We start from the raw sequence: 19,034 nt of genomic DNA, 5'->3' as shown, positions 1-19,034 counted from the left end.
TGAATAGGGCGTATATCAGCATTAAAAATATCAATGCATAAGTAATGTACAACCTTATAGACCATGCATGACGACGAATAACTTACAAAAATGATTGCATGAACACTCCATAAAACACAACACCAAAACACAACATATTGCATGCATAGCATAAAAAACGTAAATTGAATGTGCAAATCATTCTGATTGGGGCTATAAAAGATAGTCTCTGAAAAGCCACTTTCATTTATGAAGCATGAAATAGTCTTTGAGGGAACGTTAAACAAGTGATGACAAGGTTGACAGCTGAGGAACGTGAACGTGCCTTAGGCATGCTTCAAGTCAGCATTTGGTGTAGGGTCATCGTACAGCAGTTTGGATGCCACCATTCAACAATCACTAGACTCCACAGGAGATACCAGCAGACAGGAACCACCAGAGACCATCCACGTCCAGGCCAACGACGTGTTACGACACCACGACAAGATCGCCATATTGTTCGCCTCCATATTCGTGACTGAATTCTGCCAGCTGCCAGGACTGCACCAACTGTTCAAAGTCGATGAGGGGTTATCAGAGTAGACACTGTGCGTCGCCATTTTGCTCTGCTGGGCTGCATGCTCATTGACCTTAAGTTGGACCTATCCTGACTGACTGACATCAAAATGAGCGCCAAAATTTGGCAGGAAGGTATCGGCATTGGAGATTACAACATTGGCATGGTGTGCTATTCTCTGATGAATCCCGTTTCCATTTAAGGAATGCTGATGGTTGGTTGCGTGTGTGGCGTAGGCATGGAAAACGTTACCACAATGACTGCCTTGTCCAGACAGATCGAATTGGTAGAGGGAGTGTCATGGTGTGGGACGGGATCAGTTATCATCACCAAACAGCACTCAATATTTGCCGTGGCAGAATGAATGCCATTTACTACCGGGATAACGTCTTACAAAATCACGTCATTCCCTTCTTTCATCAGCATCGGGATATGCACACATTTCAGCAAGACAATGCCCGAGCGCACATAGCACATGTTACAACACAGTATCTAGCGAACAATAATGTCTCTTTGCTTGAATGACCAGCACTGTCCCCTGATTTATCGCCAATAGAGTATCTTTGGGATTACCTTGGTCAACGTATCTCACGTCGTCCACAAAGGAATAACCTCAGAGAACTGGAAAATGCACTACAGCAGGAGTGGAATGCTTCCCTCAGAATATTATTCGCAGACTTATCGGGTCGAAGAGAAGATGTTGCATGGCTTGTGTTGCTGCAGATGGTGGTCATACGTGCTTTTAACTTTTCATTGTGACCCCACGTGTCTTTCATACATAGATGAATTAAAATTAATCAATGATTGTGCATCCTTTTTTGTTTGTAATAATGACTATCAATCATCCATCTATTGCTGTTCACAACAAAAACATTTATTGCTCATGTATTCTTTTTAAAATCCAAACATTTCTTGATGGTGCATTTTTAATGCTGTTCAGTATATTTTATGAATTTTATTACCATTCTTTGATGACCAACTCGTAGAACTACATGTATGATATCAAATAGTACTATGATTAGTTTTGAAGAATATCCTACATTTAACAGTTTATTGTAAATTAAAAAGTCCCAACAGCTGGGGTATCCACCAAGATCTTAAACGAAAGTGTGTACTGGTACTCAAACTGTGAACTTATTTAAAGTTTATTTTGTTTATCGACACCACTAGAGCACATTGATTTATTAATCACTGGCTATTGAAAGTCAAACATTTGGTAATTTCGACACAGTTGTAGAGAGAAAACCCGCTACATTTTTTCACTAGTAGCACGGGATCTTTTATATGCACCATCCCAGACAGGATAGCACATACCACAGCCTTTGATATACCAGTCATGGTGCACTGGCTGGAATGAGAAATAGCCCAATGGGCTCACCTATGGGAATCGGTGAACTTGTTTAATGACTATAACTTACTAGTACTACTAGTATGTGTCACAAATGTTGCATTTTAAAAATGGGTCAGTATATTTTTTACATTTTCACAAAAATGTTACAACTTCAGAAATCAATTTCTAGGTACATGTGTATTAGCATGTCAAAAGCAGAAATTTCTGTAAAACTACAATAAAATATTTTACAGAAGGCCACCATTCCATAAAATGTCTAAACATAGATGTATACATTGACTGGCTGATATATTTTCTAACTGCTTTTAGGTTTCACTAACTAAAATCATCCATATAATCTTATTGAATAGTTTTTAGCTTTATCACAATAAAAACAATTTGGATCATGTGTCACATAATCCTCCATCCCTGTCAAAATCTTGCTTTCACAATTGGAAAAATAAGCAAACCCTCAAGTCTGCAGACAAAATATTGATATACAACATCATATGTGTTTGTAAAACAAAAACCAAGTGATATTACTGTGAACTTTTACATTACGGTAACATTAACATTGATACAACTGCATGCCTATCTTCTGGAGTACACACATCACATACAATACTCAGTTATAAACATTTATTTTTAGGTGACATTTTAAAACAGAATCAACTCACAATTGCTAGGGTTTAAGCTGTTGTTTGCCAAATCAATTTAAAATTGAATTTGGTGAAAATATGTCATTACCAATTCAACAATCTGAAAACCGTGTGTTGTTTGTGTGTGTATAGTTATTTCAAAAATAATTACAGAATGTTTAGCTAAATGTTACTTGAATATGGCTACTGATTTTCTGATCAAATACTCCAAACTGCTATAATTTGGGGCATCCAGCTTAAACCCTAAATTGCCCATGGGTCACAAGATGCCTGGGTCACAAATAATGAATTGACAAATGAAGAGGTGTCATATCCCGAAATAGTTTGTTCAGATTTATGTACTGTTAATTGTTGATACAAATTTTGAACAAGGGTTAATCATTACAAGTATATATTGAAGGATTAACCAAAGCTATATAAAACACCATAATATCAATATTTAACAAAAACATGAATATTGCAAATTGCAACTAAACAAAAATGCATGTAAAGTTTCATGAACACACAATAATTATGAAAGACGAATCTTCAAATGCAAGATAAATGAGACTGTGTTTGAAGTTTATAAAAACACTGAAAAAACATAATTGCCAGCAGTCATTCTAGCCATATATTGCCAATATAACATCACCACTGAACAAGTGAAGTTATTTCTCTAATGATTGTAATGTCATCTCGGTGATATCTTTATAATTCAAAAATATAAACTGCAATGAATCTTCCCACGTGTTGCCAATACATCACCAATGAATCAGTAAAGATATTTTTCTTATGATTCTAATGTCATCTCAATAGTACTTTTATAATTGAAGAATATAAATTGCAATAAATCTTCTACATTTTGCCAATACAACATCGCCACTGAATCAGTGAAGTTATTTCTCTAATGATTCTAATGTGATCCCAATGGCATCTTTAAAATTCAATAAATCTTCTATCCTGCAAATGTGACGACAAAATATGTTTTAGCCACTAGGCTTTTGAAAAAACCTTTTTACTTCCGGCCACCGCTTGACGAAGTTATAGTACCACTGAACACTCAAACTTTTTGCACGGTCACGTTTACCAACATTGGTGGCAAAATCTGATGCAATCTGAAGGACCTCCAGTCGGGACAGTAAAGGACCGTTTGACGCGCGAGACCTAAATGCCTGCACTAGCTGGGCCTCCTCTTGACTCGACAACACTGGCGGCCTTCCACGCTCTGCCACTGTAGCCCACGTCTGACTGAAAACCGGGTGTCCGTCTTGAGTTATTGCATGGCTGCTGTTCCCTTGGGGGGCAGACGGGATCTCTTGACCCACTGGTCTGTCTTGTGGTTGAGTATTAGACGATGCATGATGAGTCAGATGATTAATCTGCAGAATCAACAAAATGACAAAGGTTATGTTGGCCTGTTGTTAAAGCTTCTAAAGGTCACACACTCGTTCGTGCTTTACTTGAATTTCAAACAACGATGATGTGTATCGGATGCATGCGTACCTTAAGTCTGAAGTGTGCACTTTTCAGATGGCATTTCTAGCAAAACTAAAAATTAAATATTTCAGAAGCTGCATTATTGTACATTTAGCCAAATAATTCTAGAAATATATTAAAATTCCCAAACAATTAATTTTCCTGTGTAATGAGATGCAAATGTCATTGATTTCTTTGTGGATCTAGGGCCTAATTCGCTAAACTCTCTTAACTTTGCGATGTCGCAGTGCAATGCTAAAAGACTTGCAAAGAGGATGCTTTGTTGTCTAACAGAGCCTAAGAGACCTTTGTGAATTAGGCCCCTGGTCGTTTTCAATGGATGGATTTGGTCATTTATCCAAGAAGACTTTTTGGTGTAACGACATCACTGGAATGGGCAGTATGTGTAAATAACTCTAGAAATGTCAGGTCAATACTCATCTAACAAACATGCAACTTAACAAAAGGCAAGTAATCTGAAGCATGTTCATGAGGGCGAGCAATCACAGTCACTCGCTAGACCAGATTTTGCACCTTTAGGTTAAACCTAAGATGAATACATATGATTGATGACGATGGTATCAATCAAAGTGTTCAGGAGTGTTCGGCCTCTTGAACATGCCACCGATGTAGACTTTACAATTCAAACCACATTAAATATGATGTTCCTTTGTCTATAATATTAATAATCTGTGAATAGTAAACTGTCAACATTACTGACATGTTCCATGTCTAGAGTGCTATACCAAAGAGGTATTAATGCCACCATTTTTCTACCAAGCTGTAATATTTATAAGCATGCATTACAGGAAGGAAGAAGTCAACGACAAAGTAGTGCCTACATGACGGAATATACATGTAGGATTCTTGCAATCATTTTAAGATAAAGACATGCACGTTATAACTGGGATCTCACGTCTCGGATGTTAATGCACTTGGTTCAGTTGTTGGAAGCAATGGAGAGGAATGGAAATTTCCCGAAACTGATAGTGGTATGGATTCGAGGCTTATTGTAATTCAGACTGAGATCCGAGGCATAAGAAAGACTGAATTAATCTACATTGTATATAGTTTATAATGTGAATGCTGTTACTCTCTCCCAGTATGTGCTGGTGCCCAGTATTGAAGCTGCTGGTGTCACAACCGATTACAGATGGTTATATATATTGTTGTTGTTGCTCATGGTCCAGACTCAAATTTAAAGCATTTTGAGTTAAAATTCTAAACTAACCTTTAGTTTCTAAGATTAGCAGCTCAGGATCTGATAACAATTACATATTTGTCACACCAGGAGATCTGTTTAAGTAACTCAAGATGTTTTAAGTGCTGCCATATAGCAAACCACCTTCTCATTCATTTTGTGTAGGAAATCTTCAATAATTGTTTTTTTTCGTCAAAAAAAGAAGAACTGTAACTGAATACTCAACATTGCATAGAATTAACACAACCGAAACTATTCATCAACAAACAGGTCCTGTACAGCTATCCCGTATTAAAAAACCAAAACGTTTGTTCCATCCACGGATACTGATCCTCGCCATCACTAAAGCTTTGGTTCCTAATGCCATTTGGAGGAACTGAGCATTGGCTGGAGCTCCGGCCACCGGTCCAAGAAACTGTAGTACCACTGTCTGCTGAAGCCGTGTGTCGTCTCCCTTCGCTTCAAACTCACAGCGAAATCAGAGGCCAGGCGCAGAACATCGGACCTGGTCAACTTTGCCCCTTTCCCAATCTGCACTTTAATCAACTGCAACAGTTGTTTCTCCTCCTCCATACTCAACACTGTACGTTTTCTGCATGGTAACTCGGATTCGATAATTGCGTTTTGGATATCCAGTGCTGATAAACCAAACATCTGCTCGGACTCAGCCAAATGAACACCATCAGTCCTATAGTTCTGCAGAGTTCTGTTTGAAAATTCTCGAGGCACTTGAAATTCTGGTGCAACCATATGATATCTACTATTAGACTGAGCAACCTGAAGATTTAGAAGAAAAAAAGAAAAACATGATTGGATATGGTTCATACGGCGTCATGTAATATGAAGGGGGAATATTAATACCAAATATAAACATAACCGGCCTTGTCCCATATGAAATATTGTAATCAATGTATTAATGCTATTTATTCTGTTGTCTCCTTAAATTTACTCCAGTGAATAATTTTTGTGCTAGTACTGTTACACAATTTATTAGTCATGTTAAACGGCAATTTTGTAAATTAAATAAATTTTATTAATTTGACAAATATATTAAAGGGAATACCCATTGTGTATGAATTTTTAAGACTTGAGAGGATAATTGAATATCAAACAATAATCTTTTCAAGAGCTTAATGAGTCTATAGGGTACATTATATTTATGAATGTATGATCATCAGATGATTATTACCATCCCCTTTATTTTACCATATATTCAAGTATTACTTTTCTTAAACACAGAAGTGCTCATGATCGGCTATCAACAGATTTACTGAAGACACGGTAATACTCAGTTCTACAAATCGTTAACTAAGTGGTGCAAGTCAGTATCAAACACTTCACACAAAACCACATAATACATGAATACATGTATATAACATAGGATACTTCAAATACACTTTTTCTCTTTTTTCTCTCCTGTAAACAATGTCATATGTCAATACATGGGGGGGGGGGGGGGGGGGGGGGGGGAGAGAGAAAGAGGTGTATAACAAGCATTTCTTACACAAAGGCTATTTCTTGCTCCAGCCAATGCACCACGATTGGTACATCAAAGGCTGTGGTATTTGCTATCCTGTCTATGGGATGGTGCATATAAAAGATCCCTTGCTGTTAATCGAAAAGAATAATCCATGAAGTGGCGACAGTGGGTTTCCTCCTCAATATCTGTGTGGTCATTAAATCACATGCCCGACACCATATAACCATAAATAAAATGTGTTGTGTGTTATTAAATGAACCATTTCCTTTCTTCCTTCTTACACACCCGTTGGTGAGAACATCATTCATTATTGTACGTGTTTTAACAATTTCAAGACGTATACGATTGGCTGCTCCTAGGTGATGATCAGGTCACCAATGCCATACATCCAATGACAAAACAGCACGACTGAAATCAATTACACTGTGACGTATAGTTAACCTATCTGTGATGCATAAATTAGCTACAAGTGCAAAGGCTGTAAATAACTTTTAGTAGAAGAAGATGTTAAAATTTACATAAAACCGTTTTTTTTTGAGGATATGTAAAAAATAGAATAATACATTCATGTCCGTTAGATATCATTTATCTTACAACTTGTTGTTTAAAAACGTACCAAACTCGCTTTCGCTCATTAAATACCTTTTAAAACAACTTGTTGTGAGATAAATGGTATCTAACGGCCACTCTTGTATTATTTTCTATGTGTATCACCCACCATAGCAGTTGCACAAATAACAAAATATTTCTGTGTGTTTTTATCTTTTTCTTGTATTTCAAATCCTTATTGTCCCAGAAGAAATATACATAGTTGGGGCACTAAATCATCACAGTCTACCATACAGAGTACCTAAAGTAACATATTCAGGTAATTACAGCTATGCAATGTAACTAGTACAAGATCTAGTTTTACTTAAACCACTTCTAGGACATCAACTACAAAATATAGTTTTACTAAACACTTCTAGGATATCAACTACAAGATCTAGTTTTACTTAAACACTTCAACTATCAACTACAAGATATAGTTTTACTTAAACACTTCTAGGATATCAACTACAAGATATAGTTTTACTTAAACACTTCTAGGACATCAACTACAAGATATAGTTTTACTAAACACTTCTAGGACATCAACTACAAGATATAGTTTTACTTAAACACTTCTAGGACATCAACTACAAGATCTAGTTTAACTTAAACACTTCTAGGACATCAACTACAAGATATAGTTTTACTTAAACACTTCTAGGATATCAACTACAAGATATAGTTTTACTTAAACTCTTCTAGGACATCAACTATGAGACATAGTTTTACTTAAACACTTCTAGGACATCAACTACAAGATATAGTTTTACTAAATACTTCTAGAACATCAACTACAAGACATAGTTTTACTTAAACACTTCTAGGACATCAACTACAAGACATAGTTTTACTTAAACACTTCTAGGACATCAACTACAAGACATAGTTTTACTTAAACACTTCTAGGACATCAACTACAAGATATAGTTTTACTTAAAAACTTCTAGGACATCAACTACAAGATATAGTTTTACTTAAACACTTCTAGGACATCAACTACAAGATCTAGTTTTACTTAAACACTTCTAGGACATCAACTACAAGAACCGGTCTCGGTGGCGTCGTGGTTAGGCCATCGGTCTACATGCTGGTAGGTACTGGGCTCGGATCCCAGTCGAGGCATGGGATTTTTAATCCAGATACCGACTTCAAACCTTGAGTGAGTGCTCCGCAAGGCTCAATGGGTAGGTGTAAACCACTTGCACCAACCAGTGATCCATAACTGGTTCAACAAAGGCCATGGTTTGTGCTATCCTGCCTGTGGGAAGCGCAAATAAAAGATCCCTTGCTGCTAATTGGAAAGAGTAGCCCATGTAGTGGCGACAGCGGGTTTCCTCTCAAACTCTGTGTGGTCCTTAACCATATGTCTGACGCCATATAACCGTAAATAAAATGTGTTGAGTGCGCCGTTAAATAAAACATTTCTTTCTTTCTTTTCTTTCAACTACAAGATATAGTTTTACTTAAACATTTCTATGACATCAACTACAAGATCTACTTTTAATAAACACTTCTAGGACATCAACTACAAGATATAGTTTTACTAAACACTTCTAGGACATCAGCTACAAGATATAGTTTTACTTAAAAACTTCTAGGACATCAACTACAAGATATAGTTTTACTTAAACACTTCTAGGATATCAACTACAAGATATAGTTTTACTTAAACACTTCCAGGACATCAACTACAATATATAGTTTTACTTAAACATTTCTAGGTATAGTTTTACTTAAACACTTCTAGGACATCAACTACAAGATCTACTTTTAATTAAACACGTCTTTATCAACTTAAATGATATATAGAAAGAGAGAAAGAAAAAAGAAAAAAAAGGGGGGGGAGGGGGGGGGACGCAGAAGAAAGATTATTATAAAGAAAAGAAGAAAGAAAAGAAATGCTTAAATAAATAAAGTGCTTATTCACATACATAGATACACACGTTTATATACATATACAATGACAAAATGTACCCAATAAATTATTAGATGTGTAAAATATTTAAGGGAACTAATAATAAATAGATTATTATACAAGCTTGTACGTCATACTGATTTTACGAAAAGAGTGTCAGGATTTTTGTATTGCTTGAGCGAAAGCGAGGGTAATACACAAATCCTGACATGAGTTTCATAAAATCAGTATGACACACACGCATGTGTAATAATTTCTTTATTATCCATATTATTATTGTAAATTTTTATGAATAACAAGGGCAAACTCAAAATGTTTCAACCACACCTAGGAGACGATAAAATGATGTCATATTTTACATGCAATCTGGGCTAGGACAGGGGAAGCAACATCATGTTATGATGTTGCTTCCCAAAATTACATCATTACACTTGTTATTACACATACATGTGCTTCGTATGATTATTATTAACCCGGTTATGTTGAACCATGTGGATAATAATAATAAGTAATAGTCTTTCTTTAGTCCCATGATAATATCCAAGTATTTTAACAAAAACGCTGGGCAAACCGAACATTGTAAAACAATTCTATTTCACTAATTTCAATGCACAAATAAATAAAAATCAAATGAATTATTATGTATAATACTTTTAATTTTAAGACAAAACTGTGTACTCATACAGCAATAACGACGGTCAAACTCTCATCATTATGACCATATGTTCACGAAATACAAATCTTACAATCTGCAAACAAACAACATTTAACGTACAATAACCATACATAACATACAACATAATTAAGGAATTTCTTTCGAAAAAACCCAAACACCAAGTGATAGACAAATGTAGACCATCTTCAAAGCAACTGTAACATTCTTCAACAACAATTCTTCAACATTTTACATGCATGTAAACAATTCATTTTCAAAACTCAATATATCCTTTTACGTCATTTTGTGAAAAAAAAGAGTTTTGCTTCAATATGATATAGCATATATCACACAAGGCTGTGGTAGGTGCTATCCTGTCTGTGGGATGGTGCATATAAAAGATCCCTTGCTACTAATGGAAAAATGTAGCAGGTTTCCTCTCTAAGACTAAATTTCAAAATTACCAAATGTTTGACATCCAATAGCCGATGATTAATAAATCAATGTGCTCTAGTGTTGTTGTTAAGCGAAACAAAGTTCACACTTTACTTATACAGTGAAACCTTGCAAAACCAAACCCTCTGTAAACTGTAATTTTCTCAAAACCGATGTTTTTCGCTGGCCCTTTTTAAATATCTGTACAGAACAGAACCTCTTAAAATCATACTTTTTACTTGGTCCCGAGGGTGTCCAGTTTAGACCGGTGTCCAGTTTAGACGAGTTTCACTGTATCACACAAAGCACAGTTTTAACATCCTGTTAATATGCATAGCTTGTGTTTTGATGTAAAATTTATTGTGGTATTGTTGAGTTGTACTAACGTTGGTATATCTTCAGTTTACTTCAAAATCTGAAAATGAGTGTATATCACATTTTGGAAAATAATTCGCCACCATGGAGCCCATGGCCCAAATCATCAATACCTCATGTTTTTTCTATGAACGTAATCATCAGTTAAAATATGTAATCATGTCTTGTCATCATCTTAATACAAAACACAAAAAATATTAAATAATAATATTAATATTTTTTTTTTTATAATTAGCAATAATAATAAATAACAATATTTTCCTAAGCAGTTTGTAAACAGGATTCAGAAAGCAATTTAAAGGGGGTTTCAAAAATTGCATGGTACATGTGTGTGTAATCTCTTAAATAGGGATTTCACAGTCACATTCTATGCTAACACTCAGTCAAACACTGTGATTGGATTGTAACCTTGGCTTAATTAAAGGACCTAAAGGAAAGTGAAGAATGGTGCATCATGGAAAGTTGATGGTTTATTATAAACACTTAAATATTAAAAATATACCCGACAATGCAGCTATAAAATGAGGTACAATGCTTGTTAGTACACAAAGACTGCAATATGCTTCTTGGAAATACAACATTTTACTAGTATATATGCATGCAGACAACACATAATAATCCTAAAACGGAAATCAGATTGTGTTCTCAATATCAAATCATCCAGACTTTGCCATGAAAACAAATTGAGGTGATTCATGAACTGCTCCACTAACTTAGTTTATAGGGAGCCATTTAAAATAATACCATACAGATACCATATAAATTCACATGATACGGGGAACTAAAATTACTCTCCTTGATCTAGTCTCAGGGGAGTGATAGGGAGCGAGAATGATTGCTCCCCTTGAATGGCAAGTTCTGTTCATCTTAAAATGATGAAAGATTTCAGAAATAACATATGTTTGAATATCTTTTTCTAGATCATCGTTCTTTCACAATCCAGATCATCACATGGCAGGAATTCTTCTCATTTTTACTGGCAATATTTTAAAAAAAACACCCCCAAATCTTCTCACATTTCTGTTGAAAAATGTTTCCTGTTATTTTTTTCTTCACATTTCTGTTAGCATTGTAGCAATATCTTTTTTCACTTCTTTTTGACTTTCCTGCTGGGTATAATTTTTGACTTTTTGTCCCCCACATTTCTGCCAGGAATATTTTCTGAATTCTTTTCACTTTTCTGCTCTTGGCTCTTTCAGCGGTTCAGTTGCCTTGCACGAGCTTTTTGCTGTATCCTGAAATACAGGCTCCGCAATGGGATTCTGAAGTGTTTAGCAGCGTCAGACACACTCATCTCTTTCTGCTCAACTAAGAGAATGGCTTTGTTCACATCCTGTGTCGTGTACTGCATGTAAGACTTCCGTCCTCTACTCCTGGACATTGGCCACGACTGAAAGGACACGAACAATCACTAAGTCGGATGGCATTGGCAAACATTCAGTACAAAGTAAAGATAAGTTTGTTTGGTTTAACAACACCACTAGAGCATATTGATTTATTAATCATCGGCTGTTGGATGTCAATGATTTGGTAATTCTGACATATAATCTTAGAGAGGAAACCCGCTATATATATAACAAGGGGTCTTTTAAATGCACCACCCCACAGACATGATAGCACATACCATGACCTTTGATATACCAGTCGTGGTGCATTGGAAATAGCCAAAAAGCCCAATGGGCCCACTGGTGGGGATCGATCCTAGACCGACTGTGCATCAGGTGAGTGCTTTACCACTGGGCTACGTCCTTTTCCACATGCAGTACAAATGCTATAGCACACAGTTTAATTATACCACCTAATAAAGATGATAAAAATGAGGAGCAACAGTGTACAGTAAGTCACAACACAAACAACACGTGTACAGTTTTACATAACCCTCTTGATAGTCAAGCAAAACAAGACATTTTAAAAATAAAAATGCAACAAAAATTTCAGTTTATATTTGACCTTTAAAAAAAAAAAAGAATTAGTATTATTTTTAAATAGTAAATATTTTACAGATTAAAAACCCCAAAACAATTTGGTATGTTTAACTGTCGTAAAATAGAACATCTACCTAATGACCACCATTATTTGAGACTGTACACTCATAATGCAGGGGAAGAACGTAGCCCAGTCGTAAAGTGCTTGTGTGATGTACAGGCAATCTAAGATTGATCCTTGTTGGTGGGCCCATTGGGATATTTCTTGTTTCAGCCATGGCCCAATTTCACAAAACATCGTAAGCCTAGTTTTGCACGTAAATGTAGGGAGACGGAGACGGAGACGGAGACAGAGGGAGAGGGAGAGGGAGAGGGGGAGTGGGAGAGGGGGAGTGGGAGAGAGAGAGAGAGAGAGAGAGAGAGAGAGAGAGAGAGAGAGAGAGAGAGAGAGAGAGAGAGAGAGAGAGAGAGAGAGAGAGAGAGAGAGAGAGAGAGAGAGAGAGAGAGAGAGAGAGAGAGAGAGAGAGAGAGAGAGCGAGAGAGAGAGAGAGAGAGAGAGAGAGAGAGAGAGAGAGAGAGAGAGAGAGAGAGAGAGAGAGAGAGAGAGAGAGAGAGAGAGAGAGAGAGAGAGAGAGAGAGAGAGAGAGAGAGAGAGAGATTGAGATTGAGATTAGCAGGGACAGACAAATGGACACACCAGAAGTACAGAGAAGTACAAAGAATGCTGTACAATACTTTTTCAGCTTAACTTAGCTAATCCATGCACTATGTAATAACATAACCATATCCATTTATATAACTTTTCCTCATTCAGGAACAGGGTATGAACAGATAGTTACTCAGAGACTACAAATTGCTGTAATACATTTTATTACTTATATTTTATAGTTGATCCTGTAGTCTCTCATTCTTTTGTGACACATTAACAGTTAGTATTCTCAGTACCAGTATTTATCAACACCTGCAATTAAGAAAATGACCACAGCAAAAAACGTCCATGACATTTTCCACAGCAGGGGTTGTTTGTACTTGTATAATGCAACATCAACTGTTCTCAAAATGACCAATTACTGCCATGCAATGACATATAACATTAACAGACTGTTGAAAATATCATACCCCCTCCACACACACCACCACCACCACCACCAGTGTTTATCGTCTCAAAACTGTATTTCAAACTTTGGTATTTTCAGACAAAAAATATTCATTATCTTCTCTCTCCATTTATTCATTTGCCAAATACATGGAAGGTTATGAAAATTAATATAAGGTGATTCTGCGAAAGAATGTAATGGCCAAACACCATTTGACAAGCTGCTCCAGTTCCTTAAAGCTGACACAATGTTTCTTGTTACACATCAACTTTGGATAGTGCCATGTGGACCCTGCCCTTTCTGAATCGTGCCATGTAGATCCTGTTCATTCTGAATTGTGCCATGTGGATCCTGTTTGTTCTGAATCATGTCATGTGGATCATGTTCTTTCTGAATCGTGTGATGTTGATCCTGTTTGTTCTGAATCTTGCGATGTGGATCCTGTTCGTTCTGAATCGTGTGATGTGGATCTTGTTCGTTCTGAATCGTGGGATGTGGATCCTGTTCGTTCTGAATCATGTCATGTGGATCATGTTCTTTCTGAATCGTGTGATGTTGATCCTGTTTGTTCTGAATCTTGCGATGTGGATCCTGTTCGTTCTGAATCATGTGATGTGGATCCTGTTCGTTCTGAATTGTGCCACGTGGATCCTGTCCTTTCTGAATCATGCCATGTGGATCCTGTTCTTTCTGAATCATGCAGTGCCTTAAGTTTGACCCTGAGTGTCTCCCGTGGGACACTGCACAGCATGCTGGCTTTCAGCACACTGAGCCCTTTCTGCTGAACAAGAGCCATGGCCCGACTGATATCTGCCTCACTGTACAGTTTATATCTCTGCCTTGGCCAGTGCTGAAACAAATACCAAAACTCTATTGTACAAGGCCAGTCATGTCAGTGACGTCCCATCATACACAATTCCTCACATTCTTTATTACACTTCTAGTAATATCAATATTTATCATATATTATCTAGCATATCCAGTGTGTAATCAAAGTATGTGATATTTTTCAGATCACATACTTTCAGAATTTGGTAACTTTGCAAATTAGATGTAAATTAATCAAGATAACAGCACTACGTTTATTGACATTTAAGCAACTCGCACTACGGCGACACTATAATTGATGTATGCATTCATAGTCAAAAAACCAAAAACATTTCAATAGCAAGTGTACACCGAACACTGTCCAGCGTTCTAACAACAAAAAATGTTACACACTAGTTTATTTTTATGTAAGGATATCCATAATGACGTCATTCAGGTTTGATGTCATTTCCATTCAAAAAGACACTGCGTCACATATTCTTACTTCATTTGAATATCGCGTAATGGCTGACTGGAATTAAAGTTGCTTATACAGTTTGCAAAAACACATTGTATCAAGCTTGAGAGTATATGATTATATTATTCGGTATTGTCAATATCATATATTAGGAATAAAAACAATGTATTATGCTTATCAGAGGCTTGCATAATACAATTTTTATTCCTAATATATGATACTGATGATAACGAAAAACACTCTGGTAATAACATCTATTTATAGGATTCACAATAAAATCAACGACATCAGTGTATTACAAATGAAAATGTTTGCCTCACTGGCCTTTGTCTGATAATAAATTGACTGACACTATTAAGCTTAATATATTGTACTGAATTTACAAGTCATTTGACAATTGTATTACCGACAAAATTATTTTATTTCACAATGCAGCACATATGCTTGCACAGTAATCTCTACATACAAAATTACAATGCTTGTACCAATAAATGTTGAAAAATTCCAAACTAGTGTACCTGAAACCGACAGTTCTAATCTAGAAGACGTTAACAAGAAACTAGAGGCAAGACGTAGCCCAGTGCTAAAGCGCTCGCTTAATGCACGGTTGGTTTGGGATTGATCCCTGTCAGTGGGCCCATGGGGCTATTTCTCGCTCCAGCCAGCGCACATCAAAGGCTGTGGTATGTGCTATCCTGTCTGTAGGACGGTGCATATAAAAGACCCCTTGCTGCTAATCGAAAAGAGTAGCCCATGAAGTGGCAACAGCGGGTTTCCTCTCACAATATGTGTGTGGTCCTTAACCATATGTGCAATGCTATATAACCGTAAATAAAATGTGTTGAGTGCATCGTTAAATATTTCCTTCCTTCCTTAACAAGAAACTACTTCATCATATATATCTGGAACTGGAACAAGGCATTACACTGTGAATGGCAAAACCTAGCTGGAGGCATGAGGATTGACCTGGTTATCTGGGCATGTGGTGGCTATACACGCAGCATGCTATTGGCAATCTTGGCCGGGAAAGGGTTCCCTCCCATTCTGCCTACAACTCACTTTGCCTACACTCAGTTTGCCTACTGTATTAAAAATTGACATCCCCAATTAAAAGTGGAACACTCCATGTACAAGTTTGAAAATTCAATACAAAATTATTTGGTTCCTCCATCAGCATTTTCTCATTTACTTAATTAAAATTCCCACAACCATGACAAGTTGGATATTGCTTAGTTTTTATAAAAAACATAAAATAAATCGTCAAACAATAAAAATAACATTGGATAAAAAAAAAGATCTTAAAAAATACTATAGGCTTACTGTGTTTCCTTAATTAGGCATCAAAATAAACAAAATGTGGGGTATAATCCCAACACAGGTTATTATCAATTACATTACTAATATTATTACTTCTATAAAATCTGGCGCGGGACGTAGCCCAGTGGTAAAAGCATTCGCTTGATGCGTGGTCAGTCTAGGATCAATCCCCATCGGTGGTCAGAATTTATGTGACATGTGTATAGTTTTTGTTCTATAAGATTTTGTGAAGAATGAACTACCATTCTCAACTTTGTTATCATATGCAGTGATTCTAGATTATGGTAGCCCCACTCCCATGGCTAGTGATATTCAATGTCGGGCTAGTAAATAACTACTATTGCCATGCCTGATGGTTAGTGATTTTTTTTTTTCAAATGCTGCAGTTGTTTATTTTGTAAATATGAAATATCCTGCCCCCACCCCAAACAGTGTTTTTATGCTCTATCTCCTCTTTAAGTGATATATCTGATTATTACTATTATTTAGTAAAATTGTATTAACTTAAAGTAAAGTAGGGCTAGTGAATTTTTAGTTGTGGCTAGTAAATTTTTTAAATCACTGATCCCATGGCTAGTGGATTTTATAAAAATTCTAGAAGGCCTGATATGGTAACCTCGTGGTAACTTGAATGACCATTTTCTAATTATTTTAAGTTCTGTTAATGAATAGCTTTCAGATATATACATGTATGTGTAATGCTAAAATACAGAATTACACACAAATCCAGAGCATTTTCAGGTCTGCATATTCAGAAACACCATTTTGTACACAGTAATGTTTGTATTGTATTTTTCTCCACCCGTTTCCATTTTGAAGGGGTGAGACGTAACTCTGCGGTACAGCACTCGCCTGATGCACAATCGATTTAGGATCGATTCCTGTCGGTGGGCCCATTGGCGTATTTCTCGTTCCAGCCAGTGCTCCACAACTGGTGTAACAAAGACCATGGTATGTACTATCCTGTCTGTGGGATGGTACATATAAAAGATATCTTGCTGCTAACCAGCGGATTCCTTCTTTCAATATCTGTGTGATCCTTAACCGTAAATAAAATGTGTTGAGTGTTAAATAAAAGATTTCCTTCCTTCCATTTTGAAATTTAAATGTTTTAACAAGTGAACAACACTTCTTGAAGGTAATAATTTTATTGCTAAATCATTCCAGTGGTGCAAATAGTCCAGCACAATCTAGAACTAAGTGTAATGTGATACCTCTTCAGTTAACTGAAGTCTGACGTCTAGCATTACTGCGATGCACTGTTACAGTTATTAAAGTAAATTTTAATTTCAGTATATTTTGTCAAACTTCGGTAATAGGGAGATGGCTTCACAATAAGTTCAATGCACAACTATCTAGACACATCTAAGACCTACATGTACCAAAGCAACAAAAAGATAAATACACGAGTTACATAGGTCATCAACCAGGGTCCTAATTCACTAAACTGTCGCAACTTTGCGATCTCGCAGTGCATTGCTAAAAGACTTGCAAAGAGGATGCTTTGTTGTCTAACAGAGCCTAAGAGACCTTTGTGAATTAGGCCCAGATGTTCAGTATGTTAGGTAAACAGGTAGTTATCATTCAGCTACCATTTTCCCTTGGAGATCAAATAATGCCAACAGAAGGAAGACTATTCAAGGCGTTCATGTACACTGTACATGTGGAAGTATATCAACGGTCAAATCTGTCAAAACATTCTTTAGTGCGGTGTTTTGCTAGGGCAGCTCTGTATCTAAAGGCCTTTCCACACTGACAGGCATACGGGAGTGTGTCATCTGAAGCATGGCGCATTTTTAAATGATCCTTTAGGTATCTGGTGAAAGAAAACTGCTTGCCACATATGTTACAGAAACAAGGAGTCCTTTTTTGCACTTGTGACTTGTGCAAGTTACACTGGACTTGCTTTTCTGCAGCACTAGCTCCAATCATCTTCACTGGCCATCTATCATGATCTTTGTCAACTATCTCCATCTAGAACAAATTAACAAAACCACATCAGCCATCTTGCACAATGTTTAACAAGCCAGGCTTCTTAAAGATACACACTTCCCATCAGGCCATTTTTGTACACGAATGTAATTATTTAATTATTTTTTTTTAGTGAAGCTTGCACATACATGTACCTGTATTTAACCATGTATTAAATTGTAAACTTGTGTTATATAATAACAGCTCTATAAAAAATTTCATTTATAAATAAAAACCAAAAGAATGCTTCAAATTCAATACATCTTTAATTGTTAAATACTGTAACATCTAGAAGGCAGGAAGGCGCAGGAGAAAGGGTGTGGAGAGGACACAAACACCATATTTAAATTATGTAATTGTTTATAGCCATAGCACATGCATGTAGACATTATTAAGTTTTATCAATATTTCCTTGTGTTTGTGCACAGTAAAACAGGCAATTGTCTTTTTTAAAATTCAAAATTATAAAATTTAACATCGCACATGATATCTGAATTAAATGAACACAGGCCTCTGAAAATTGAAAATTCACACAATTGATGTTATGTAAAAATGTTTTAAAAATTCAGATAACCCATTTCATTTTTTTGTGTAACCCATTATGACCTAATGAATGGTGTTCCAAAACGAAAAAACGGGTTTGAAATATCTGACTTGTGATCATTCTTACAATTTTCATAGGCCTGTGTACTAGAGTCTAGAATAATAGAATCTATCACCGTTGTGAGGTATAGATTAATAGAATCTATTACTGTTCCGAGGTATACACAAGGCAATTCCAACCCGAGGGACAAAAACATTTTGTCCT

At 36.3% G+C, this 19,034-nt stretch overlaps 1 protein-coding gene across 10 annotated transcripts in view; it reads right to left on the bottom strand.

Moving 5' to 3' along the window:
• The window catches only part of LOC121382869 (putative uncharacterized protein DDB_G0290521), a 91,559-nt gene that overhangs the window by 33,751 nt on the left and 38,774 nt on the right, over positions 1-19,034 (bottom strand). The window contains exons 4-5 of one of the 10 annotated variants that reach the window (XR_005959227.1): positions 5,211-5,957; positions 3,753-3,882 (exon numbers count right to left, since the gene is read on the bottom strand). The exons of 4 other annotated variants lie outside the window; for them this stretch is intronic. Coding sequence is in view for 5 of the 6 variants with exons in the window: in XM_041512502.1 (XP_041368436.1) it covers positions 5,538-5,957 (420 nt within the window). In the remaining variant the exon portion in view is untranslated. Of the gene's footprint in view, positions 1-2,480; positions 3,883-3,906; positions 5,958-9,793; positions 12,022-13,409; positions 14,504-17,387; positions 18,230-19,034 lie in introns of those variants that run through there. 5 more of the 10 variants (XM_041512503.1, XM_041512502.1, XM_041512509.1 and 2 more) reach the window with 5 other exon arrangements.

Source organism: Gigantopelta aegis, chromosome 10 (genome assembly GCF_016097555.1).
Source record: "Gigantopelta aegis isolate Gae_Host chromosome 10, Gae_host_genome, whole genome shotgun sequence".
NCBI lineage: Eukaryota > Metazoa > Mollusca > Gastropoda > Neomphalida > Peltospiridae > Gigantopelta > Gigantopelta aegis.
This window is presented reverse-complemented; position numbering and strand designations above follow the sequence as displayed.